The sequence below is a fragment of the Temnothorax nylanderi genome, unplaced genomic scaffold, assembly GCF_030848795.1.
Source record: "Temnothorax nylanderi isolate EJ_2023f unplaced genomic scaffold, tnyl_v1.0 TNYL_tig0291_pilon, whole genome shotgun sequence".
Lineage (NCBI taxonomy): Eukaryota > Metazoa > Arthropoda > Insecta > Hymenoptera > Formicidae > Temnothorax > Temnothorax nylanderi.
This window is the reverse complement of record NW_027249353.1, coordinates 194,770-221,450: the sequence shown is the minus strand read 5'-3', so window position 1 is coordinate 221,450 and position 26,681 is coordinate 194,770. Positions and strand designations below refer to the sequence as shown.

The following is a 26,681-nucleotide window of genomic DNA, read 5'->3' as shown; positions in this document are numbered from 1 at the left end:
TAATTTGAAATTTCTCGCGTTCTAACGAATAGGCGTATTAATATTCTGGAATAGATATCCGCGACACACATTTGCGACATTCAAATAGACGATTGTATTCTTATATCTATATTCCGCTCTCAGGTTTCTCTCTGCTTACAATTTATAGCAGAGACTTGAATTCGATTTAGTGGAGACTCGAACCCGATTTAGCGGAGACTCGAACCCTATTGATGGAGATTTATCAATCGATTGACAGCGACCAGCGGCGACTCTCAGCGACTCTGCGTCAACCTGCATTAACCTGTCTCTTGTGGTTTTGCTCGAGAGAAGATAGAGTTTAATTAACTGATTAATTAATGATGAAGCACCTAACATCCAGTTCAAGAAGAAGAAGAAGAAGAATTAAAATATAATTTTGTTGACGTGTCGCCATCTATCGGCATTCCCTTACACGAGTTATCGTAAACATCTAACCTCGCGCTTTACCACGTGTACCCAGCGTTGCTGCAAAGCCCGAATTTTGAAAAGATCCAGGAACTCCAGGAAGATCTACCATTTTAATTTAACCTCAACAGGAAGCCGTTCCTCTAGGAAACACATAAGAAAAGAATGAAAGTATATGATTTTTACAAGTGAAATAATAATAAATAAGTAATAATGGCATCGATAACCAGATTAGTGAATTCCTTCGACGTGAATTCGGAAGAATTCGAATCGTTTGTGCACGATTTAATGGTCGATAACAACGACGTGCCGTTTGATAGCCACGAGGTACGCGAAGCAAATATCATCTTACGTTCTTTCTAAATTTTTTTGTAGATACTTCGCATAACATGTCGCTCGCGTTTACATTTCAGGTTGACGCTGTTCAAAATGTCTTTATAAAAAGTGTGAATTGTCGTATAAATCAAGCGGGATGCGATTTTTTACCTATCCTGGAGAGAATTTTGCCCACGTGTTCCAAAGATACGTTTTCCAAGTACGGTTCATTCTGGATAGTCAATACCACGAAAGTATTAGAAAATGTGCACAGTAGCGCGAAAAACTTGATACTGGCGTGTAAAGTGTTGGGAGTTTTAATCGAGCACTGCAAGGAAATTCCAGAATTGCACAAACAGATCTCCATGCAACATGTGAAACAGCTTATAAACGTTCTTAGTGCATTGCAACCAGACGCAAGATGTGGTGCAGTCTACTACTTGGTCGCTGTTCTACTTTATCATTATCCTGAAGTTTGCGAAAAGTTTCAGGTAATGGATTCGACAAACTTTGTTCTATTAGCTAAATGTTTTATGTTGCACATTAATGCTGATCAACGTAAGAGATCGTGTACGAATAAGAAATTTATTGTTTTAACATTTTCAGGAGCTGATAAAGAAAATGATTTTATTACAAATTGACTCCAGGCAAGAGAACTTGGTTAACGCTAGTGCAAGATGCTATGTTCTTCTGTCCAAAGCGACAGGACGCTCATTTAAACCACCGCCGTCTAAATCTGTATACACTGCAACAATATTCAACGAAGCGTTGCTTTGTAATAGCTTGCATGCTATAATGGATGAACTGTTTTCTGGATTAATAGAGCTGGAGAGTGTAGACATCTGGGATCAATTAGAATTACCACCTATTTCTAATAGAGACGCAAAGCAATACTACAATGGGCAGAAACAGAGATTCACAAATTTGTGCATTTATCTTTCCTCACTGTTACGGTACTGATCTATAAGTCTTACATTTATTAAATGATATTACATTAACATCTCTTATTTAAAATCTTGAAATGTACATTTAATTTAAAATTTCAGTGGATATGAAGCAAGAAATTCTGTTCTACCTCACGATATTCTGGGAGTTTTATGTCGAGGATTGGCAATAACGCCGTTAAATTTAAAAAATAAAACTTCCTTTAAAGAGCAGATGCTGTACGTCGTCTTGCCAAAATTGCACATTAGTTTGCTCGCAGTTTTGGATGCGCTTATAAATGGGTATATATGCATATAAATTTTGATAAAATATATATTTAATTGACTAATCATTGGGTAATCATGGTTTGTAATGTAAATGTATGTTTCAGATTTGCTCAGGAACTAGTACCATATGGGACGACCATATTACAGTTGTTCCAACAAACATTGCAATGGACAAGTGTCAGCTCCGAAGATCAAATGACATTTAGTGATAATAATAAACCTTTTAGAAATGTCAGGATATGTACTTACAAATGTCTCTGTTCGTGGTTAATTAATACGAGTTCATTGTCAGGAATAGAGACAATTGCAAATGAATGTGTTACGTGCATATTGAAGGACATAACACCAGAACGAAGTTGCGTGTTATTATCTGTAAGTTTCGGTTAATTATCAATTAATTATCAATTAAATGCTCACTTTATACTCATCTAATAATTATAAAGTTTCTAAACTGGTTTCATTACTATTGTAATTACAATTTTTATGAAAAGAGATCGTAAACTTTTTGCCTAAACTCCAAATAAGCTATATGTTTATTTAATTAAAAGTTATCTAATAGACAATTATCATTTTGTCTAGGTACAACCAAAAACGCACTTGTCTAAACGGGCAATAAAACGTTTCAAACATAGTCAGTACGAAAATAGTACAGTTTTAAATAATGGAGAGAGTTCTTCTAAAAGTTCTTCTAAAACTGCACATTTAGATGCAGATTTGTGCAAAGAGGCTCTTATCGCTTTACAAAATATAATTCTCAGCGGTAATGTCCTGCTGAAACAAACATTTTACAAGGTGAGTTCACCTAGATTTATTTTGTTATAACAATGCATTACTATGATTTTCCTAAATATTTCTTTTAGAACGTGCAGAATACCGTGATACCTTTATTATACAATCTTTATCTGGACTCTGCTGAACAGAAATTTTATAAAGATCACAACGTATGCCGCTTGGAACTATTTAGAGTATTAAGAGCTTTACAAATGAATCCACATGTGGCATCGTCATTTCCTGTACAATACTGTCTAGAAATATCGCACAGAGCAGCTCATGATATCGATTTAAATATTGTTCAAGAAGCAAAATTCGTATCAGCTGAGTTGGAAAAAATTATACATCCTATTGCGCCTACGTTACAGTTACCTCGGCAGCAGTAAGTGTTTCAAACCTTATTTAAGTTTATATTTTTTATATGCAAGAATTTGTATAGATAAGACTATATTAGCAGCTTTATTTGCATATTAAATAGATTAAATACATATTAACTTCTAGGGATCCTGATAATGAACTTGTTCTTGAAAATCAACTAGAAGAAATTGCGACTACTCGTAGATCAGACCAAAGAAGTAGGATTGAAAAGGTTTTTAAAGATGCAGATGCAATACCACATAAACGGCAAAAAATCGTTGAAACACAAGGTGTAATAGTACGAAATGGCTACGATGTAGAATTAATAGAAGAGAATATGAATGGCATGAATATAAATTGGTCTCAGACGGATGGCAAGTCAGATGAGGAGATCGAAGAGGAGATCGAAGCAGTAGAGATTGAAGATGTAATACAAGAACAAGACAAAATACAAAACAAGGAGCAAAGTCAGCTGGATATTGATATAATTCCAAATGTTACTACTGAAAGTAAGGTGGAATGTGAATTGGCTGTATCCCTTAATACAGAAAAACAAAAGCAACATGAGAAATCTGAAGATGTGTTGTGTACAGAAAAAGAGGACAAAAGGGTAGAAAAAAATCCTAAAATCAGTGAAAAAATACCAAAGTTGCAAGATGACCCGGATGTATGGGAATCGTTTGACGATGATATAATAGAATCTCTAAGTTTGTTTCACGATGAGGTAAAATCAAATAATTAGATACTTTTATTTCATATATCTTTGCAATAAAAGAACATACGTATAAAATAAACGTGTTATGAATAATAACTTAACCGAATGGTATCTGCGGTACAAGTACCTTCGGTAAATCATTCGTTTTCCGTTGCGTTGTATCTTTTTTCTTCGGTTCTTCGATGTTCTGATCTGTCAGTTTGTTCGCGACATTGAGGCCAGATTTGGGAATAAATTCGTTGACCGAGTCGACAGGTTTCTGAATTACGGATATCGTACCTTTGGCACCTTGTTCTATCAACTGAAGAGGTACTTTGTATAAACTGCATATCGGTGACTTTAATCGTTCTGGTACAACCGTCCACAATCCCATTTCACAGTATCTGAAATTAATACATGGCGAATAGTTTAATGATGTACCGACTAATATTTAACATAAGGTTTTCGCGACGTTACCTAAAATTTTTCATGCTTTTCGGAGCTGTCGTGACACTGACGAAGGAATTTGTGTCATCCGAGAATTGTGGAATTATATCTGGCACCCAAGTGCTGTCATTAGATTGTACGTTTGTAGTAGGTGCGCTAAGCGTGCCGCTTCTCGCGAAATTTGCTATCATATCTGTAAAAATGTCCGTTACGCGCTCATCCGCTTCGTCCGGCTTTCCGCCATCTCTCACTTTTTCGCCGGTAATTGTGTTTCGACCAAAGATGAATCCTAGATCGTCGCCGTGATTCAAATTACCTACAAACGAGATTGTTAATTATATCAATATTATATGTAAGAATATATTTCATGAGTTATTATAAATTGTACCATCCGAGGATCGTTTGGCGTCGACGATTGGCAATCCGGCGAGAAAGTCTTTACCATAGTTTCTTTTTCCCTTATGGTCGAAAGTGTACAAAAACGTATTAGCTTTTTTGGACCAGTGGTCGACGGTCAGAAATGCGGGAGCGTTGTAAAGCGAATCGCCCAAAGCTTCCGCAACTTTCCCAATAGTATTCGGCTTGCCGTCACCTTGGAACATGTTGAGGTAGCCGCGGAAAGCTTGCGGGACGAGTCGCGATCCGTTCTGCATATTTGGAATAGTTCCTTGCAGATACGGTATGAACTCACTGGTCAAATAATCCGGGACCGTGCTCAATTTGTTTTGCACTTCATTTCTGTATTGACCGAGAACGGCACCTCCCGCTTCGTCCTTCATAACTCCCGTTAATAGCGGGATAGACGGGAAATCGCCGAGCCTCAAAGATTCCTCCGGCGATGTGGTCATGAAGTTCGGAAGCGATCTTTTAAAAACGATCAACAGTAAGTTTGATTTAAAAAGAAATTCAACTTGGTAATATCTTAATCTCGATACTTTTGCACTACCTCCCGTCGTTGGGACCTTCTATTACAGGACCAGGTGTTAGCAGATTGGCCAAGCCGGAGACGAAACCTCGGGCATTCGCACGGATGTTTTCCAACTGGGAATCGACGCCGATCAATTTTCCGACCGGCAATTCTCGCAGGCAGTCCACCATTCTTCGCGCATCGTCTGTGGGACAGTCGTTTTTACGGGCTACGTATCTGGCGGTCTCGGAGGCGTCCTTGTCGACAGCGAAGTGAGATAAAACGGAGCCGGACATTGCGATCAAACCGTGGAAGTGACCTACGGAAATAGAATGATTCGTCAACGACGAGGAAGGACGCGTTAATTGTTACGCAGCGCGATAAATCGTGCTATCGGGATTACTTTCGCAGAATTTTGATAACGACAGCATTATAGCGGAACTGGCGCCGGTGCCGTGACCGAAGGCTATTATCTTGTTTGGATCACCGCCGAAGAAATGTATGTAATCCTTCACCCAGTCGATAGCCAGCACCATGTCGAACATACCGTTGTTTCCCGGCATTACCTGTGTACCTGTACTCAGAAATCCTGAAACAAAGAGATTCGGTGAGATCACTTTCCTTCCATGCTTAGCGTATCTTAATTACCTAACGTCCCTAATCTGTACTGGATAGACACGACGATCAGCTTCTTCTTAATCAGGTGTCTCATTTCGTATTGACACGCCGCACCTCTCCTAAAGCCACCACCGTGGATCCATACCAGTACGGGATAGCCGCCGCTGGAATCTGGCAGCGATGGGGTGAAGACGTTCAGGAAGAGGCAGTCTTCGCTTCCGATGATTTTATCGGGTTCATTGTGACTGGGCTGAGGACAGGGAGGTCCCCACGTAGTGGCGTTGTACTCTCCTTCGAGATACACGGGCGAAGCTCGCTGAAAAAAATATCTTTTTCTTATTAAATGAAGATGTTAATTTAATAACAATGATAGCTTTATTATTTTTCTTACGAAGCTTGATAAAGCATAAGAAAAAGTCAAAGCCAATAATGGCTGATATATTGTATTGGTAGTAATTGTTAAAATTATTTAACGTTAATTTTTGTATTTCGATTTGAATTGCATAAAAGAAATATATAAATATTTAAAAAGTATACAGAAAGAATTATGTTTAGTTATTATAATGAGTGATTAATTGTCTATGTTTGACCATGTCAAATTATATAATATTTGTCAAATAATGTATCATTTTCTGCGATAAATTTCATGGTTTGTTTTATGCTTCCTTTTATTTTTCGGACAGGACTGATAACATATGTATCACGTTCACTAAATTGGGCCATTGTATGTGTATGGCAGGATATACTGAGAGATAAAAGAATGTTCCGTTCAGCCTGATCGTGCGCGTTATCGATTAATAATAGTGTAAAAAATACGCAAAAAAACCACGGCCTTTTGTTCTTACATGGAATAGCTATTAATATTCGCGGTTGCTCGTTAAAGTGACGCACACGTTTACTCCACAGGTCATTGAATTTAATTATCACATATATTGTGATGCTTTTCTAGTCTTTCTGCCACATAACAGTCTTTCTTTCACATAACGGTTTAAGTCGTTAACATTGTCGACGTGTACATTACGACTCGCATTACACAAAAAATATTCTATAAATTGTACGGGTTGACAATTATAATTGGTACCTTTTCAAATTTTAATTCTTAAATCTACGTCATTAAGTCAATGAAAATTCTTATGTAATAAAATATTGATAGAATCTTAAAATTTAAATTAACTACATCATTAATATCTTACCCCATATAATATGTAGATAAAGATCGCGAAGAATTCCAATTTTGCTAAATGTGCAAAGATTTTTAACACATTGAGTTTATATGTGTAAGTTTATATTATATATTGTAATAATATATTTATAATACTATATATTTGATAATTCTTACTTTTATATTTATAGATCTATAAACGTTTTACCTGGAATCTAGCTCGACCGGTTGGTGGCTGCCCAAATCTGATTCCACGAAAAACATAGAATCCCTTGTCAGGATCGCGGATGCCGACGATACGCGCGTCACGATCGTTTTTATTCACAAAAACTACCGGATCGTCCTTAGGAGGCTGTGCGGCCGGGATACCGCCGACAATTCTCTTCCGTCTGATCACATCTCGGGCACTTATTAACGTGCAAAGTAAAAGGATAACGAGCGAGACGCGTCCATCCATTTCGAATACGCGCGTTGAAATAAAAGAATTATCACTGCTCTCTCGCTGGGCGATTTAGTGTGAACGAGTTGGAGGGGATGCGCATCATTCTTTATTACGGAATTGCTTTATCAATTTATAAATTATCGCTTCACAATTTTTATCTAAATTATCTGAAATTGAATTTTTATTAGAGAGAAAAAAGCGTTTCAGCATAGTTATGACATATAAAATTGCAAATCTTCCTAATAGAATTTTCTTTTTAAAAGAAAGCAAATGTAATGAGACTTTACAGTAAGACTTTGTAATATAACGATTATTATATAGCATAATTATATAATTAATATGTAATTAAATATAATTAAATTAAATATATTGATTAAGTATATTTAGTACATAGATAAGTTACTATAGTAAATAAATATATTAAAAATTGTTTAAATTCAATATTGAATTTTTGCTGAGAAAATTATTTTTTAGATGTGAGTTTGAAGAATTATTTACGTCTATTATAATTAACGCGTAATTTATTTGCTCATCTAATTCGTTAAAACATAACAAAATACAAAAATGTATGTAAAATATAAATTAATTGGATTAGGCGCACACAGGAAACGAATTTGAATCGAACGCCGTTTTAGCGGGCTGACTACTCGATCAAGCGAAGCACTGTGGTATCCCCCAATCACGGCTGACTCTTCCGCTTTCACTTCCCTCGTTCCCTCTGTTTGACGTCGGCTCCTCTGGTACGCACGGGGTTTCGCTGGCGCGGATTATCCGCATCGATCTACCGCGCTCGAGACGAATCTGTCGAAAGAAGCTCACAATTACGTGATCCTCGTTTTCCGTGCGTAAGATACACTCGATATTTTCGCGAGTCGGCGAAATGATAAGATTCGCACCTCGAGCGGCATCGTGAGGTTAAGATGCGCCAGCTGAAATGCACAACGTGTAACGAGCGTGGTGTGTGTTGCGAGAGTGTCGTCGCGACGAGGCTCACGATACCGTGATTTCTTTTCAGGTTCTTGAGCCATGGGTCGAGTGATTCGCGCGCAGCGTAAAGGTGCGGGATCCGTCTTCCGATCCCACACCAAGAGGAGAAAGGGAGCACCGAAGCTGCGGTCTCTGGACTTCTCCGAGAGGCATGGATTCATCAAGGGTGTCGTCAAGGTTTGCAGCAATGTTCTATTCTACTTGGCATAATGTTCCAATTAGCACGACTGTAGAATTCAGAGCAGCATTTTCGAGGCCTGGTGAATTAATTCAGCTTGTATTCATGATGATTTCTAACATACCTACGTCTGATTGATTAGATGACGTCAAATTAGAGGCTCTTTCTGAGGATATATTTATCACGTTACTAAAATGTTTTCAGCTAGTTTAATAGATATTATATGAGGTTTATTTCTTTTCTCACTCAGGACATCATCCACGATCCTGGTCGCGGCGCGCCGTTAGCGATGGTGCACTTCCGTGACCCTTACAAGTTCAAAACGCGTAAAGAATTATTTATCGCGCCAGAGGGAATGTACACCGGCCAATTCCTGTATTGCGGAAAGAAAGGTATGCCCAGCGATAATTTCTAAATGACATTGAATGGAACAATGTAAAATTAATGATGCTTTATTTAAAACAACCACTCTCATTTATAAGAATTTATTACATATTAAATTTAAAACAAGGCAAATAAGAGCAAAATGCTGATGTTATAGCAAGTAATGTAAAATATAAAAAGTAACTTTAATATAAATATGAAAATGAATTTATATAGTATATTTGTATAATTTTTTTGCTCTTATTTGCCGTATGTTTTAAATTTGATTGTATATCTAGAGAGCGTTTTTCTTGGCTTCATTACATATGAATTTTTATTAATGACAAAATAATATAACGTTTTCCAGCCAACCTCCAGATTGGAAATGTGATGCCAGTCGGCATGATGCCGGAAGGTACAATTGTCTGTAATTTGGAGGAGAAGACCGGTGACAGGGGCCGATTGGCCAGAGCTTCTGGCAATTACGCCACAGTGATAACCCACAACCCTGACACCAAGAAAACTAGGGTCAAGTTACCTTCGGGCGCGAAGAAAGTCATTCCTTCCAACAACAGAGCTATGGTTGGGATCGTCGCTGGTGGTGGACGTATAGATAAGCCTATACTTAAAGCCGGTAGGGCTTACCACAAATACAAGGCGAAGAGGAACTGCTGGCCTAAGGTATGCCTTCTGATTTTCACATTCGTTGCTGACACGATGTGTAACGAGAATTAAATTTTCTTAATGATGGCAATTAGACATTTGAAACCTGAAGAATTTCAATTTGTGGAAATTTTTTTTAACTGAATGAACGTAAAGCTCTTTTGCATCGAGCCTATGGTGCTTTCTCGCCGTATTTGAGACACTCGAAATTTTTTCAGGTTCGTGGTGTTGCCATGAATCCCGTGGAGCATCCTCACGGTGGTGGTAACCATCAACACATCGGTAAGGCGTCCACCGTCAAGCGTGGCACCAGCGCTGGTCGTAAGATCGGTCTTATTGCTGCTCGTCGTACCGGAAGAATCAGGGGAGGCAAGACCGACACGAAGAAGGACGACTAGATTAAACGCTAAATTTGATGACATGTTGTACAATAAAGGAAAACATTTACAAAACTGCATTCGCTGTACAATCGAACAAATTCTACGAATTCCAGTGAGGTATTTTGGGCAACTGAAGCCGAACTGATCTTTTTTATTTAAGAAATGAACCGATCTTTCCTGCACCTATGTTTAATTGGATGGCATAATCTCTCGTTCGGGACTAGACTAAAAGATGGATTTTGTTATCGTTGTTGAAATTATTATGACATAATTATTTTTATTATAATCCAATATATCTGAATTATTGACGTTTATTACGACGAAAGGAAATCCTGCAGGGATCTCTGATCAGTTTGCAATCAGATGCATCTATTCAGACAAAGACTTGTTGCGCCCACCCTGTAATTATAGATCTATTTAGCTGAACTTCTCGCACAGTTCATCTTTTCTTTTTTTCTCTCCAATATGAAAAGGAAAAGAGGAAAGATAAACCGTGTAAGAAGTTCAGTTAAAAAGGAATAGACCTATCGATAGGATTCTTTTCTACATGAACAAAATCCTGATCTCCGTATGAAATAAAAAAAATGTATACGCTCGCGAATTTCAAATTGTCGAGAGCGTTCGGTAACTCGACATCATTACCAACCGCGTTTTCGATCGGTCATATCGTCGCACGCGTCTCGTGCAAGAACTAATAAATATATATATATATATATACAAAATATTCCTAACGTAAGTTTGCGATTTCTCGCGCCTGGCGTTCTTTTTCTTTTTTTTTTCTCTTCGACGTCGATCATACGAAGGAAAAGGGGGGGGAGAACGTTCTCCCCTCCCGGGTACTAGCGCGTCCCGTCGCCCCTGACATCCGGCGGAAGTCGGGGCGCCGCCATTTTGGCAGCTCGGGTTCTCGGCCATTTTTGTTGCGTCAACGTCAAGTGCGGCCAGGGGCCTCTCGCGCTTTCCTTCACGCCAGTTGCCTCCGGGATCCCTCCGTATCGTGTTCAGCGAAAGACTTGACCGGCGCGCGCCGTTCTTCGACGAACTGATAAAGGATCGGGCCGAATTCGCGATTAGCGAGGCTATCGCCTGCGCGAGGCGTATATATCAGTCCGCGAGACGACAAAGAGACCGAGCGAGAGACACAGAGAGAGAGAGAAAGCGAAGGAGCTAGAAAGAGACAGAGCGCGTTGGGACGCGTTGGGAATTTTTTCGACTCGCGTGTGAGTGTGTGTGAGAGAGAGAGAGAGAGAGAGAGAGAGAGCAAGAGTAGACGAGCTAAAAGGGCTTCAAGCGACAGAGCTGCGAAACCTACGCACCGAGGCGGAGTAATATGAGTAATGCAGCCAACCAGAATGGATCAGGTCTAGAGCAGCAGGTAAGGGAAAAAAAAAAGGGCGAGAGAAAGGACCGCAGGGTCCGCAGGAGGCAGGAGGCATTGTTCCCCTCGGGGCCAGCGTCCTGCGAATCCTTTCCTCCCCCTCCCCCCCTTCCCGTTCTTCCCCTCTCGGTTTTTCGCACATCTCGGTCCGGATTTTCCCTTTCGGGATCTCCAAACGCGGAGATTCTCGCTGGAGAACGCACGAAAGGGGAATTTCCTTTATCCGATCGAAGCGAGAGAGAGGGAGAGAGAGCATCATGGGCCGTCGTCACTCGTCGGCCAGCTCGTGACGTACGCTACGTATAATGGCGGCAAGCGATTCCGGGAACGGCATGCCTATTGCCTCGTGTCGCGACGCGCTCGCTCTCTCTCCTATCTCTTTCTCTTTCTCTCTCTCTCGCTCTCTTCCTCTCGCGCCTGTTCCCGAGATAGGATTGCGCGCGGAGGGGGCGGGGGCGGGGGGGGGGGGGGAGCGCACAAGTCGGATTTTCGCGGATCGAGATGACTCATCGTCGGGAACCGAATGATAATGACTTTATCCGCGCGAATGTCACGCGGTCGCGAGTACCAGGCTCGATCTAACCTGAGCTCTCTCTTTCTGTGCCCCGCAGCTAGCTGATCTGGACTTGCAGGGCTCCCGCCAACCAAGTGGGGGCCGCTACGTTCCACCGCATCTTCGTCATAAAGCTGCGAGTGAGTACAGTAAGTAAAAATTGCTAATTCGCGAGGTTGCTTTGAAAAATTCAACGCTCGTTATCGCATGTGATTCTTATGGCGGAGTATCAAGTGATACATAACAATATAGCAAGTCGACATGTTGGGGCTGATAAGCGTGTACTGGCCAGCAGAATGTCGCTTGATCTTAGCTTGTGGAATCGAATTGCTTTAGCAAAGAAGAAACGAATACATAAGTGTGGAATTTTTTCTCAACAGGTAATCCACCCGCCGATTTAAATTACTCTTCCAACTCAAGATCGTTTACTGACAGAGACAGAGGGGGAGATCGCGATCGCGACCGAGAAAGGGATGATCGCGATAGGGCCAGAGGCGGTTATCGGGACTCGCGGAGTCCTCGCGACGCCGATTTCGCGAACTTCGGGAGCTTCGGTGGGCGCAATAGGCGCAGTCAGGAAAATGGAAGGGATTTTAGATACCCCAACTCCGAGCGCGATCGACCAATTAGCGGCAACGATCGCTGGCAGGAGCCTATTCGAAATGATCGTTGGCCGGACAACAGAAATGACAGGATGGGAGGTAGCGGCGGGAGATGGGGCGATGACAGAGGTGGCAGAGGCGGCAGAGGCGAAGTCGACTGGACGGTCCCCACTGCCAGGGATGAGCGAGTTGAGCTGGAGCTGTTTGGTACTGGCAATACTGGGATCAACTTTAGCAAATACGAGGATATCCCAGTTGAGGCTACCGGAGATAACATACCACCACACATCACATCTGTGAGTACAATACATACACGGGACTTTATTTGGTATTTATATTTTTCACACACACCACTATCTAATCCCCTTGCTTTCTAATTTTTCAGTTTGACGAGGTTAAGCTGACAGAGATAATAAAGAATAGCATCGCCTTGGCAGGATATGACAAGCCTACACCGGTACAGAAGTACGCGATACCGATCATTATCAATCGCCGTGACGTGATGGCCTGCGCTCAAACCGGGTCCGGTAAAACAGCAGCCTTCCTAGTGCCAATACTGAATCAGATTTACGAGAGCGGGCCGCGACCGCCACCACCGCAAGCGAACTCCTCCAGCAGGCGTAAGCAGTATCCGTTGGGTCTTGTGCTGGCCCCCACGAGAGAGCTCGCTACGCAGATATACGACGAAGCGCGGAAATTCGCATACCGATCGCGTATGCGCCCCGCGGTCGTATACGGTGGTTCCAACATAGTAGATCAAATGCGCGAGTTGGATCGCGGTTGTCATCTACTTGTGGCAACGCCTGGGCGTCTGGTGGACATGTTGGGACGCGGTAAAATTGGCTTGCATAATTGCCGGTACGTTTACATCAACAATAATTGACCTAAGAACAACACGAATCAATTTATTATTCCATTTATTCATTATTTATGTTTGTGTTTTAGATTCTTGGTACTAGATGAAGCAGATCGCATGTTGGATATGGGTTTCGAGCCGCAGATAAGACGTATTGTCCAGGAAGATAATATGCCGCCGACTGGAGAGAGACAGACTCTCATGTTCTCTGCCACTTTCCCAAAAGAGATTCAAATGTTAGCCAGAGATTTTCTCAGCAACTACATCTTCTTGGCGGTTGGTCGTGTGGGATCGACTTCTGAGAACATTACACAGAAGATTGTATGGGTGGAAGAACATGACAAACGTTCATACCTACTTGATTTGCTGCAGGCTAGCAACTTTGCAGATCCTAGTAAGTTCTAGTACTGAGTTAGACTAGAATTAACATCGAATTTCTAGGTATAAAAATTTCTTTATAATTGGTAATGCAATAAAAAGGTTAATGCTTTACGCTTGTGTTACGCAGCTGCTGAGTCACTCACCCTAGTGTTCGTGGAGACTAAGAAAGGTGCCGACATGCTCGAAGAATACTTGGCCTCAATGGGATATCCGGTTACCAGCATTCACGGCGATAGGACTCAACGCGAACGAGAGGAAGCATTGCGTCGCTTCCGCGCGGGCAAAGCGCCGATCCTGGTCGCTACCGCAGTGGCGGCGCGTGGCCTCGACATACCGCACGTTAAACACGTCATTAATTTTGATTTGCCCGGCGACGTTGAGGAATACGTTCATCGTATCGGTCGTACCGGACGTATGGGCAATTTAGGTTAGTTTTACTTTGGAATTATTGCACTGCTAGCAATCGTTCGACAAAAAATAGATACATGTTACATCGCGTCTCGTTTTGTAATTCAGGTCTGGCCACATCATTTTTCAACCATAAGAATCATAATCTGGTACGCGACTTGGTATCTCTGCTTATCGAAGCCAATCAGGAACTTCCAACTTGGCTGGATGACATGTTTAACGAAGCGAGATATTCCGGAGGTAGTTCTCGGCGACCAGGAGGTGGTGGCGGCGGCGGCGGCGGCGGTGGCGGCGGCGGCGGTGGTGGTGGTGGTGGCACCAAGGGACGCTTCACTGGCGGCGGCTTTGGTGCAAGAGATTATCGTCAACAACCCAGTTCTGGGCCTGGTCGTAGTAATGGGCCATCTAGACCTGGTGGTTACGGAGGTAAATGATTAATAACAGGATATCACTTTCTCTCTCTCTGATATTAATTTAAAATGTTTTATTAATATTTGATTTTAGAATATTAATTTAAAAAGCTGATGGGATATCTAAATAGTATAATTGCTGTTTTTTTTAACACAATATTTACAATATTTTATTTATTTTTCTTATTACAGGCGGTTATTCAAGTTACGGAGGTAACTTTAATTCATCGTACAATAATTCCACTAATAATGGCAACAGCGGCGGCCCCGACTGGTGGGGAGGATGGGACAAGTAGATGATTATTTCCATCTCTTTCTACTTCATCATAATTATTATTACTCTACACGAAAATTCAATTATATGTAAGGAAGACACGACATTATTATTATGTCTGACACTACACGCACGTGTTTTGCGCGCGTATACATGTACACATGCGCAGAGTACAGACAGTTTCACGTATAATACGTATTCACGTTTTCGCTCGACTGCCTGTGCACTCCGAGTTTTTGGGTGAAAAGCAGAAAAAAAGAATACTTATGTTTAAATTCCACTATATTACATTTGTTCGTGAGCGACATTGACAAATCCTGCGTGCAATTTAGTATTCGCGCCGGTGGATCATCGGTGGATCGCCGGATGATATCTCAAATGTGAATGATCTCACCATAAAAAAAAAGTGCGAGTATGGTAAATAGGATTTGTTCGACACTTATTAGTTAGAGATCCATCCAACATTTCGTTGCCGTGCGTGCTGAGAAACACAAGTAGTATAACCACTAACGAATCAAATCGGTAAGTCGTTAGTCCCTGTTCGGAGGGAATAACGATGTAACACATAGTAGCTGAAGAAACTTAGTAAAATTTTTTAGAACTCCTGTCGAGATTATAGGGGGCTCATCGTAACTTTATTATTTACACATTTTCTTTTCTTTTTTTCTTTTATAGGGGGTACGGTGGGGCGTATCTTCGGTAATTATAGCGTAATATAAACGTTTGACTGTTGTCAAAAAAACATTTTTAATGCACAAGTATTTTAAGTATTGCCTTTGCTACCATAATGGCCAGTAGAAGTCATGCTGTTTCGTTCAAATGGATGGCATATAATTCTTTATTTATACACGTGCACGTTTATCGATACGCCTAGGATACGCCAAATTACCGTCGCCATAGATTACATGATGATTCCTTATTATTATTTTTTTTTCTTAATTTGCTGTAGTTCAGCGACGAATGGTACTTTGTTGTTTTGCCGTCCCCAAAGAGAGACGATATTGCGCCGGCAATATATGGTTTACTTGAAATAAGCCACGTGAATTTTTCGGGGATCGACGGTTTTGATATTGAGAAAAAGAGGAAAATGGCAACACAGGCTACGTCTTAGGATACCTTTAGAAATCTCACATTTTCATTATAGCCTGATATACGCATTGATAATTTTAGAAATTTTCAAGACGGCGTTCATGCGATTTACAAAGCCGGCAGTTATTTTCATAAGTTATTCTCATAACTTTGTTACAGTGAGACCTCGATATATATATATACGGCGGTTATATAATGTCGGAAAGGAAAGTTTCCACTTTTCGTCGTAAGATTTTTTTGTTTAAAGAAACAATCTTTCTGTCTTTTTTGATAAAATTATTTGCCGTCTTTGCACTGTTTCTCTTCCAAGTTGTGAACGTTTGCAGCGAGTCTTGATGGCGAAATTTTCCAGAGATGCCTATAACGAATATGGAGGTTTCACTGTACATACGCGGCTAGATATGCTTTAGTGGAAAGAGCAGGTATATATAAATGTTTTATGTACCTGAGCTTGTAGTTCTACAGACGGAACTGCGTTGATCCCACGTAGAAGCGTGCTTCTCGAATAGCATTTCTAAACGTAACGGAGACGTTGCCCTGCGAAATTGGTATGGCGCTTTATAAAAAGAAAATCTTAGTCTGCAGTACCGAATGCGAATGTGTGAGTGCTCATATGGAAGATAAATTATATTGAGACAGATTAAAAATACGGTTGCAGTTACAGAGGGGTATTAAAAACAAAGAGCAAAGGGAGAGATGCTTTTTGCATTGACATAGCGGGCTCTATCTTCATTAAGAAAAAAAAAATAACGGGAGGGGGGAAAAGATAGAAAGCAGCATAAGCCTCTTGAGGGAGACACACGGGGTGCACTCATGTTATTTTCTAGCTGTATTTATCAGTATGATACGCGCGTTATATATATAAATACATAACACTAAAATAATTGAAAAACGACTGTGATATCGAACGATCTTGTGACATTCAATTTCCACGCGAATTGATGAAACGAACAATTAACGGGATAACAAATACAAATAAATGTGTATTAATTAATCGGTATTGAATGTCGGGAAGGTAAACTAGCTCAGGTTGTTTGAGCTGAGAACAAGAATATTAAGTCGTTAAACAGTTAACACAACACAAGACAACGTGGCTGTTGTCCGATCGGGGAGGGCTGAACGCTAGGCTCTTGCGGTCCCGGGGGACCTTTCTAGGGCATTGTTTCTGCTTAAAGTAAACGCGCATTAAACGATATAATAGATGACGCGAGCTTGCGAGTCATTTACCGGTTGAATGATGACGTTGGGTATAGGGCTTTGTAGGATGTCGATATCGTTTTGTGCTTAAAAAAAAATAAAAGAAAAAACGTCGGGTTCTTCGTCTATCTAATCTACTACGTGAGGGGAAAAAGTACAAATTCGATTTGCGTCACAACCGACAGGATTTTTAGACATGTCATACTTATACCTGTTATATTACTAGATTTAATAGTGCAATTCGCGTGCGTGAATCGTATGCCGTGTGACCGTGGACCAAGGTGTGAATGCCTCTTTTACGAGAGGGATCGAATAATTATTTCATCATAGAGCATTCAAGGGGTTGGGGTAGCGTTTAACGAGGTAAACAAAAAAAAAAGATATCGTTGGCTTCCGACCGTTGGGTGCGAGTGTTCTCAAATTTTTAATACGATTCGTCATCGAGGCTATTATCACGTCAGCTCTCGGAGGCCCTGCCAAGAACGTTACTTATGGAGAATCCTTTCGCGAACGGCGGTATCGTTTCTTCATGCCGTGCCAATCTCTCGTGCACGGCAACGTGTATATCATTTTGTAGGGAAGACTCTGCGTCGGTTCCGAGACTGACGTTACATACACGCAGGCTTCTCTTGCGTCTCCTTTCCTATTTTATTTTGTATTATTTTATAAAAAGTGACGAAGGAAAAGGTATCAGTAGAGTTCCCGATTCCCACGGGGAGAATTGAAATTTTGCGAACAAAGGCAGATTTTGCGTAACGGATCAAATTTAAACACGTTAACTCTTGGATGCATGAAAACGGGGTGGGACTTTGAGACCTTTTCTTTCCTCTTAGGTAATTCTTTTGTCGATATTGTTCGCGATTTGAAAATTTATCCCATTAGGAGGCCACGCATCCAAGGGTTAAAAGTTCAACTGTACGATGCGTTTAGGCATTTCGCGGACGCGTCGATCGCGTGTCGCGCCGCGTTTTTAATCAGTCCTATTGCATTTCGAAACGAACGCTTTTTTTTCTTTTCCGACTTACATGGTGGGCAGAGAGAGAGAGAGGGATACATTTCGAGCGGCCGGTGATTACAACGTACACCACTTCCGCGAGTTTGTCCCCTTAACTTAATATTTTCCCTTCAACGTGACAGCGTCCACGATCGGTATCGATCACCGATTGGCAGAGAAACTTTCGCTTTGTTATTTCTCCCGTGATGACGTTAACGTCGAAACCTGATTATTGTCGAACGTTCCTGCAAGATAGTCAAAATGTCCACCGTGTAGTAAACCGACATAAATGTGTATAAATTTAATCGTGCGGTACTATGACTTCTTTTTTTTTTTTTTAATATCGTATTAGCATACTTAGGAGAAATAGAGAACGATAACTGCGATTATTATTTATTGATCGATTTAGTATTTATTTTCTACGTTTCGGAAGGTAAACAGTAAATGTATCTTCTGTACTGTACACGTTCTTTTCTCATGTTTGGTCCTCTGAAGTATATCGGACGAGCAGCCTTAGGGGGAAAAATAAATAAAAGAAACACTTTACGGATTACAGTTATAAAGAACGGAATATATGATCAGACGAAAGATTAATTTAAAGAGTATAGTGCGAGGGAAAAGAAAAGATTGGTGAGAAGTGAGAATGAGAGAGGGGCTAATCGAACGAACACAGGCATCAAAGGGGAACGAGGGGAAAAATAAAAATAAAAACAGAGGGAGAAGGGAAAAGCGGCGTTGACTGTGACTGCAATCATTATCGAAGAAGGGAGAGGAAATTCCGCAGAGGAACACATTGCACATCGTATGAAAATGTAAAAACGCGAATGCGCGCGCGACAAATACAATACTATTGAACGCCGGGCGAGACGGGAGAGGGCTGGTGGCCGGCGAGTCGCGGCGCAAATTGTTCACGTGCGAGTAGTCTTGTATTTTTTATTATTTTACATTTATAAGCGCGCTCGATCGGGCTCGATTCCCGACGACGAGAAGAGGAACGGGCGCGCATTCTCCGTGGTTCTCCACTCTTGCGATCCTCCCCCTTGGGAGGTGACGAGAGCGCGGACTCTCGCGGGGGTGAGAGAACAAAGAAAAAAAAAAGAGAAGCGCGCCCGTTTCTCCGGAGGAGCGCCAGCGAGGTGGGATGGCAAAAGAAACGTCTTCTAACTTGTTCCGAGCGTTTTTTCGATTTGGTACGAGGACGCATAATCGTGCGCATGTAATCGGATTGTTGGGGGAGATGCGTGGTGGGCGCGGGAGGCAAAAGGAGGAAGGAAAAATTTCAATTTTTGCTGCGTGCGGCGAAAAAAAAACGGAGGGGTGGGCGACATGCGTACGATGCGTCGCGCGACACACTCCTCACGCGTTATTTAACTTGTAACCGTAATGATACTACTAATCACTTCACTCGCATTGCCCGTGCGGGAGGGGTGTCTTTGAACGGAACGGTGAACGTACCATTCTGTCGGTCTCTTATTTAATAATTTGCACATTTACACGCGCTAATGTAGAGGCGAAAAAAGAAACCGAATATTCGAACAAAGATTACCGAATGTTCCGATGAACTGTTGCACGGCTATATGTATGTATTTGTATATGATGTATACACAATACATACATATATATATGCACGTTGGGTAAATTGACGGAAGGAGAGTGTCTCTAAAGATGTGGAAGGGGAGAAGAGAAATTGATCAAAGAGGAAGAAGGAAGAGGTTCATCAGCATGCGTCGTATATTTATTCTTCATTAGCAATAAATCTCCCTGCGCGCGTTTCTCTTTTCTTTTTCTTCCTTTACATTTCTTCGATCCCTCTTTTCCTCACTTTCTCAGCGTTCTAGACGCTCTTCCTGTACACGCGCTTGTCGCGCGTGTAGGCATATTTAAAACGTATGCTCGTGAAGAATTGATGTAGAGTGTCAATATTGTTACAAAAAAAAAAAAAAAATTACCTCATACGGGACGATCACATATTAATTCGATGTTCTTTCATTCGGTGAATTTTTCCGTTTATTTATAGTATTACGCGAAGAGAAGGAAGAGAGAGTGACAGGAGACTTCTACAAAAATGAATATAATAAAGATTACAAAAGGATGAAGGCGTGTGCTTCTCTTTCGTCGCTTCCCTTGCACCTGCGTGCTCCGATATTTTTGCGTATCGAGGAAAAGTAATTAAGTCTCTTTTATAATCGTCTTGTGTGGCCACTCTTCGTGCCGGATGTTGAAAAAGTATACATGCGACCTGTAATTACGAGAATCCAAGTTCGATTATTCCTCAGCAAGAGCTTGCATTGTATAGAATCTTTAGTTAATCTTTAATCTTGCATTAGACTATAATTTTCTCTAATTAATCTTCAAAATATTGGAATGTACAGTGGTTGTTTGGGCAGTCTTTAATAAGAACAGATATTAATGTATGTAATCTTTTTAAATTGATTCGCGTCGAGTGCGAGATGTGTTTTATTTTAAAGTGGCCGACCAAGTTACGAATTAACTTAATTATAATAATCAGTTTATCACGTAATACCCGTCCTATTTCATTAATGTGGAAATAGTATTATTAATCACTTGTCTTTTGACGGGTAGAAAAAATTGGATCATGAGCAAGAAACTATACAAATTTTGTTTCAAGTAATTCTATAAATTGTGGATTGACCAGCAATTAATTTAAAGATCAGATTAAGGACGATAAATCATACATAATAATTGGAAATTTATTCCGAGTTTGCTCCAAGTTTAGAATTCCTCAAGTAAGAGTTTAGTCCCCCCACTTTCAGGCTAAATAAATCTGTAAAAATTATTAGATCATTAGGCTCGTTTTATGCAATGCAAGGAGTATTGTAGTAAATGGCCAACAATACGAGTTAAATAAAATGTTATATTGATAAATTAGTTTAGTTTTAACATAAATATGAAGAACTGATGAGAGAAAATTATTGTAATTTGTACTAGGGTATTGTTGGCCTATTTACCTCATTACTAAATCTGTGAAATAAATAATGGTAAAACATATAAATTTCTTAATTAGCCCCGAGCAGATCAATAAAAAATTGTCTAGACGATAGACGATATCCGAGATTTACATAAAGAACTATATTTCGCGCGAGCTTCCGACATTTATCTCCCCCGCCGCGAGGGGTTAGGTTATCTGTCCTGGTTCATTAGTGGGAGAGACACGATTCGCGGTTTCACCAATCGTATAAGACCACGATCGCAATGGCGGCGTGGCTGAACGGTTTTGTGTTATCGGATGGTTAGGTGTCGATCTGGCGGTGCCGAGCGCGTTAGTCTCCTTGTTTACAGCATAACACATCGGTGGAACTGATTTTTTTCCTCCCCCAGTCATGTACGGTTTCCTGATAGTGGCATTGCTGGATATAACCCTCGACGGTACGTACCCTAACCTCCTCTTCTCACCCTTTTGAATAAAACCAGCCCGTCTCTCCGATGAGCGACTGATAACGGCTGACTCTTTTTTAGTGGTCGGAAGTGTCTCGCAGTCGGAGATCACGAAACATCTGGAGTACGGTAGGGAGTTCCTGGCGAAGGGCCAGTTGCAGGATGCGCTGTCACACTATCACGCAGCCGTTGGTAGGTTGAATCCCCCGAATTTGCGCTTGGTCTTTTAAACGGGAGCTCTCCAGCAAGCGACACAAGTCGACAGAAACGTCGTTCAATCTTTCTTTTTTGACAATGAGTAACAAAGACGAAACGACACTTGCGTGGACTTGTGTCGCTTGCTGGAAAGCTCCCAACGTTGTCAGCTGACCTTGTGTCAGAGAGGAGGAGAACGGTCCCCGGCGTTCAAGAGCGAATTTCTTTCAGAGGGGGACCCGAGCAATTACCTGACGTACTACAAGAGAGGCACGGTTTATTTAGCGCTTGGCAAAGCCAAGTTTGCCCTCCTCGATCTCGACAAGGTTCTGGAATTGAAGGCGGATTTCACGCCAGCGAGGCTGCAGCGCGGCAACATTTTACTCAAGCAGGCCCACTTCGACGAGGCTGAAAGCGACTTTCGCAACGTGGTACGTTGTCCCCTTCGTGTTTACATTATGTTTTTACATTACGTCTGTACGGTTTACGGGCGAACGACTCACGCCTCCTGTTCTTATTCCAGCTAGCATTAGAACCAAATAATAGGGATGCCTTGAATGCCTTAGATAGGTTATACCCAGCTAGGGAAGAAATGAAATTAGTCGATATATTTGTGTACAACGGCGATCATGTAGCAGCTGTGCAGCAGATCACTCGACTCATCGAGATATGCCCGTGGTCCTCTTATTTGAGGGAACGCAGGGCGGAGAGCCATGTTGCCCTTGGAGATTTTATGAGCGCCATATCCGACATACGTTCGACTACAAAATTGCTGTCCGATAATACGGAGGGTTTCTTCAAGCTCTCGACTTGGCTGTACCGTCTCGGGGAAGTTGACGAGGCATTAAAGTGAGCAATTAACCATGAGAATAATCGCTGATACTTTTGTTAAAACGCAGCACTAATTTGGAATAAATATTTAGGGAGATTCGAGAATGTTTGAAGCTCGATCCAGACCATAAGCAATGTTTCCCCTTTTATAAGAAGATTAGGAAGATAAAGAAGTTGCTGCAGGACGCGGAGATGGCGCTGGAGGATAAGGATTATGAGGTGTGCATTGATTCGGCTAATCGTGTATTGACGCAAGAGCCGAGTGAACCGAAAGTACAGTTTACGGCTTACCATTATCTCTGCCGATGTTACGCGGAAACTTCTGAGACGACTCAGGCGATCAATAATTGCCAACAGGCGTTAAATATCAGGAGGGAACCGAATGTGCTGTGCGACAGTGCAGAGGCGTATCTTGCCGCGGAAATGTTCGACGATGGTAATTTAGTCTTGTATATTTTATAGTGTCGAAGTATGTATAGAATTCTCGCACTTTGTAATGTAATGAATAAATTTTTTTTCCATCAATAGCGATCAGAGAGTTCAAGGATGCATTAGAGATAGATTCAAACTTCCAAAGAGCCAAACAAGGACTGCAAAAAGCGCAACAACGGCAAAAGATATCGGAGTCGCGAGATTACTATAAGATCTTGGGCGTCTCAAGGACGGCGAATAAGCGGGATATCATCAAGGCTTATCGGAAAGCGGCGCAGAAGTGGCATCCCGATAATTTCCAGGAGGGCGACGAGAAAAAACGCGCGCAGAAGAAGTTCATCGACATCGCCGCCGCCAAGGAGGTCCTCACGGACGAGGAGAAGAGGGCGAAATTCGATCAGGGCGAGGATCCTCTGGATCCGGAATCGGGCCGACACCAGCAGGGCTTCAATCCCTTCCAGGAGTTCCACCACTTCCACGGGTCTCCCTTCCAATTTAAGTTCCACTTCAATTAAACACGCCGCAAATCTCGTCGTGATAGCGAAATTACCATTTTTAAACGCGTGCGTGCGTGCGCGCGCGCGCGTCGCTTCGTCCGCGACGGACGATCTTCACTTCGCCCTAGCCCGAATTTTAGTTCGCTACCTCGTCTCGATGGAAATCGCACGTGTTTAACCCGATTATTAGACGGACTCGGGAGATTCTATGTGCACGAATTGTGTCGACGTGTCGATAGACTGATGTCGAGAGATCAGCGGCCATCTCGCGATACCGGGCAACACAACTATCTCGGCATTTGATAAGACGCGAAGGTAGATTTAATCGCCCGCACTAGTTCGTCTACTGCAAAAAAAAAAAACTTGTAATACAGTACTCTCTAGTACATGCAGACTGAGCGCTGAATATAATCTATTTCGGCTCGCACATAGACGTTTTGTCGCATGTAATTTTATCATCGCATTACCGATCTGTATATTACTGGTAAAATCGTGATTATCTCCCGCGTATATCGCGATACGGACGGGATGTACAGTGATTATCACACTGCCACTGATTGCTTCAGCGGCTGTTCATTTTAGCTTGAGAATGTGCGAACAACTAGATCGAATAAGTCCGAGAGACGTTATGCCTTTATCGAGTACGATACTGAGCCGATATATTTATATCATTACTTTCGCGTACGGGATTCGTACTCGGTAATGTTCAAATGAGATGTATAGAACAATGCTGTGCGCTTGTCATGTTTGCATGTGTGTGAGTCAGACCTTCATGTAAATACTGTATTTCTGATATTTGTTTAAAAATATATTTGAATAATTTATACAGATACTTCGAAGGCATTATTAGAGTGTGTAAAGAAAGCGGTAACTCTTTACAATAATAAAATATCAAACTCTCTGTGGTTTTTCAGGCACTAAAGTCCTCTTTTTTTTCTTCTGTGTACTCTTTGTCTCTTCTTTTTTTTTATCGACTTCTTTCTGGCTTAATTTCTTCCGCTTTTTCAATCGTTTTCGCAGACCTTTGTACTTTCCTAATTGTTGCCTCACCATGTGACCTCTCCATATCGATTGGATAATAGTTGCGGCTTTATTTAGCTTCTCTTCCTTTTTTAACACTTCCTCCTCGGCGATACATTCGTCGATAAATTTTTGTCGTTTATCCATTGTAGCGCGCATTTTCTCCATCTCTAATTTTTGTTTTTCTATCAGTCTCTATCAGCGGATCAAGATGGTCATGAGTCATCATTTAAAAGCTCACGCTATCATGTTATATTATACTAAACAACTTATTTTGTTCTTTTTTCTTTTATTTTCATTTTTTGTATGTTTGTTATATGTTTATTTTCAATTAAAAATATATATACTGTAAGGATTATTATTTATTCTACTACTCTCTATTAATTTCTGGATATACCTTGAACTCGTCGATTTCGTGCTGCCGTTCCACAATCTCCTCGTTGTATTTCTTCGTCCACATATCTATCTGCTCCTCTTTCTCTTTGATGTCCGCTCCTAAGTAAGCACTCATTTCAGCCGAGATGATCTGCTCCGCATTGTACTCCTTTGAATATTCACTCAGTTTGTTCAGCATATCTTTCTTTTGCAGTTGCAGCTTGAGTTCCTGCTGTTCCAATCTGGCTTTCGCCCATCTTTCCGCGTAGCCTGAGTACAATATACTCGATCAGAACCAGCAAAAAGCGCACTTATATGAATTATGCGTTACCCAATTTCCCGCTGTTTAAGAATATCGCGTGGTCGACTCGCGCGTCGCTTTCCTGCGCGAGTTCTATCGTCCTTTTCCTGTCTTCCTCGTTCGCTTTTTTGTCGGATTCCAGCTGCTCGCGAAGCTGTTCAGCTTGGCTGAGCCATTTCTGGGCGCTCTCTTCGAGATTGCGTTCGCCTTCTTCTTTCTTCGCGATATTATCAACTTCTTCTTGAAGACTGTCGAACCTCCCATGAGTCCTTATTTCGTGAAGGACTTTTTTGAGGACCTCACACACATAGTTCCTAAATGTAGATTATTTGTTGAAGGAGTGAAAGCAAATCAGCGATTGTCCGAAGCGCATCCTGCCCTTCGAAGTTTCTTACTTCCATTACAGCTAGGATAATGGAAGGGCAAGACATTTTTGCAAAAAGTTTAACATATGCAAAGCTCCGAAAAAAGTATCTTGGAATAACGTATTATCTTTGTAAGATCATGTGATATTTTTTTAAGGAACTTTACACACCTGCCAGTTATATCCAAGCAATAGAATGTAGAGTACATTTTTGCACAAGTGTTATAATGTGTACGAGGGTGTGTTTCTGCGCACCTGTCTCTCTGCATTTTTTCAGCCTCGGTGGGTACGACTGGTAACAGGCCCATGTCTTCTCTGAAAATCATTCTAGGTTCATCAGGCACCCCATATGTTTCGTCGATCGTCTTAAACGTCTCGTCCCAGCGTGGATCGACATCGGCCGGTATCATGAATCCGATTATGGCAAGCTGATCCAAACACTCCTCGAGGACACAAGATATAGCGGCCGCTTCTAGCGGTGTGAAAGAGTCGACCGGCGAAATTTCCATCTCTGCACTCTGCACCTCGATATCTTCTGATTTCGAATCTTCTGTTTTTGACGATAGTGTGCCAACAGGCGATTCTGGAGGTTCCAAAGGCGTTTCAGGCTTGATGAAATGTAATGACTGAATAATAAGTATCAAGTTCAGATTTAGATAGTCTATAATTCACATGTCAGATTTCTGGATAGAATTTTATTAATAATTTTATATATTGTGGTATTTTAATATGTTATACATATATATTAAAATCAATGTACATTCTAATTATTCAGATCCTTTTCGTATTACACGGCAAAATTAAATAAAATTATAAATGAAATATACATTGAACAAGTAGTAAGTTTTTAAAAATATATATCAATTATGTAGATAAGCACAATAATTTTATTTTACTTTTTCATCCTTAATATCCACCTTAGAGATTTTGTCTAAATTTTGGATGAACATGTCAGTGGACTCTTTCAGCGTTTTCTCGATGGTATGTGTACTTGATACGTCATTGACATGAATTACATTTCTACGAGCTTGTTGAAAAGTTATTGATGATAATCTATTCAGCGCCATTTCCTTTTGAAATGCTTGTCCGTCTCGAGTTATTTCCAGTTCATTTGCCATCATATCGGGATATGCTAAAATAGCATAAATACACATAGTATTATATAATGATATATGCCATTTTATATAAAATATGAAAATAAATAAAA

At 41.1% G+C, this 26,681-nt stretch overlaps 6 protein-coding genes across 8 annotated transcripts; 4 read left to right on the top strand and 2 right to left on the bottom strand.

The window, feature by feature from the left end:
• The first annotated feature begins 299 nt into the window (after positions 1-299).
• On the top strand, positions 300-3,874 carry LOC139780665 (proline-, glutamic acid- and leucine-rich protein 1). Its single transcript, XM_071719386.1, has 8 exons — positions 300-753; positions 840-1,232; positions 1,348-1,694; positions 1,788-1,967; positions 2,057-2,324; positions 2,532-2,744; positions 2,813-3,105; positions 3,225-3,874. Exons 1-8 carry the CDS (start codon positions 640-642, stop codon positions 3,820-3,822), a joined length of 2,406 nt encoding a protein of 801 aa, XP_071575487.1. The 5' UTR covers positions 300-639; the 3' UTR covers positions 3,823-3,874.
• LOC139780666 (carboxylesterase 1D) lies at positions 3,806-7,392 on the bottom strand. The gene is made up of 7 exons (XM_071719387.1): positions 7,117-7,392; positions 5,777-6,062; positions 5,532-5,717; positions 5,168-5,447; positions 4,610-5,085; positions 4,252-4,537; positions 3,806-4,178 (listed from the first exon to the last, which is right to left on the bottom strand). Exons 1-7 carry the CDS (start codon positions 7,363-7,365, stop codon positions 3,893-3,895), a joined length of 2,049 nt encoding a protein of 682 aa, XP_071575488.1. The 5' UTR covers positions 7,366-7,392; the 3' UTR covers positions 3,806-3,892.
• A 619-nt stretch (positions 7,393-8,011) lies between these two features.
• Rpl8 (ribosomal protein L8) lies at positions 8,012-9,998 on the top strand. Of its 2 annotated transcripts, none has more exons than XM_071719398.1 (5): positions 8,012-8,090; positions 8,366-8,514; positions 8,766-8,907; positions 9,246-9,559; positions 9,760-9,998. In XM_071719398.1, exons 2-5 carry the CDS (start codon positions 8,377-8,379, stop codon positions 9,937-9,939), a joined length of 774 nt encoding a protein of 257 aa, XP_071575499.1. In that variant the 5' UTR covers positions 8,012-8,090; positions 8,366-8,376; the 3' UTR covers positions 9,940-9,998. The 2 variants fall into 2 exon arrangements, with proteins under 2 accessions (XP_071575499.1, XP_071575500.1); XM_071719399.1 differs by having other exon boundaries at positions 8,062-8,191.
• Positions 9,999-10,823: 825 nt separating this feature from the next.
• Positions 10,824-20,155, top strand: Bel (ATP-dependent RNA helicase bel). 2 transcript variants are annotated; one of them, XM_071719389.1, is made up of 8 exons: positions 10,824-11,296; positions 11,911-11,992; positions 12,233-12,750; positions 12,840-13,312; positions 13,400-13,704; positions 13,819-14,118; positions 14,208-14,525; positions 14,702-20,155. In XM_071719389.1, the coding sequence occupies exons 1-8, from the start codon at positions 11,252-11,254 to the stop codon at positions 14,803-14,805; spliced, it is 2,145 nt and encodes a 714-aa protein (XP_071575490.1). In that variant the 5' UTR covers positions 10,824-11,251; the 3' UTR covers positions 14,806-20,155. The 2 variants fall into 2 exon arrangements, with proteins under 2 accessions (XP_071575490.1, XP_071575489.1); XM_071719388.1 differs by having other exon boundaries at positions 11,911-12,001.
• A 1,090-nt stretch (positions 20,156-21,245) lies between these two features.
• P58ipk (dnaJ homolog subfamily C member P58IPK) lies at positions 21,246-24,246 on the top strand. The gene is made up of 6 exons (XM_071719397.1): positions 21,246-21,450; positions 21,541-21,651; positions 21,886-22,085; positions 22,178-22,503; positions 22,578-22,921; positions 23,014-24,246. Exons 1-6 carry the CDS (start codon positions 21,405-21,407, stop codon positions 23,430-23,432), a joined length of 1,446 nt encoding a protein of 481 aa, XP_071575498.1. The 5' UTR covers positions 21,246-21,404; the 3' UTR covers positions 23,433-24,246.
• A 59-nt stretch (positions 24,247-24,305) lies between these two features.
• On the bottom strand, positions 24,306-26,595 carry LOC139780663 (dynein regulatory complex protein 9-like). The gene is made up of 5 exons (XM_071719383.1): positions 26,466-26,595; positions 25,730-26,135; positions 25,141-25,424; positions 24,832-25,079; positions 24,306-24,629 (listed from the first exon to the last, which is right to left on the bottom strand). Exons 1-5 carry the CDS (start codon positions 26,593-26,595, stop codon positions 24,306-24,308), a joined length of 1,392 nt encoding a protein of 463 aa, XP_071575484.1.
• Between the last annotated feature and the right edge of the window lie 86 nt (positions 26,596-26,681).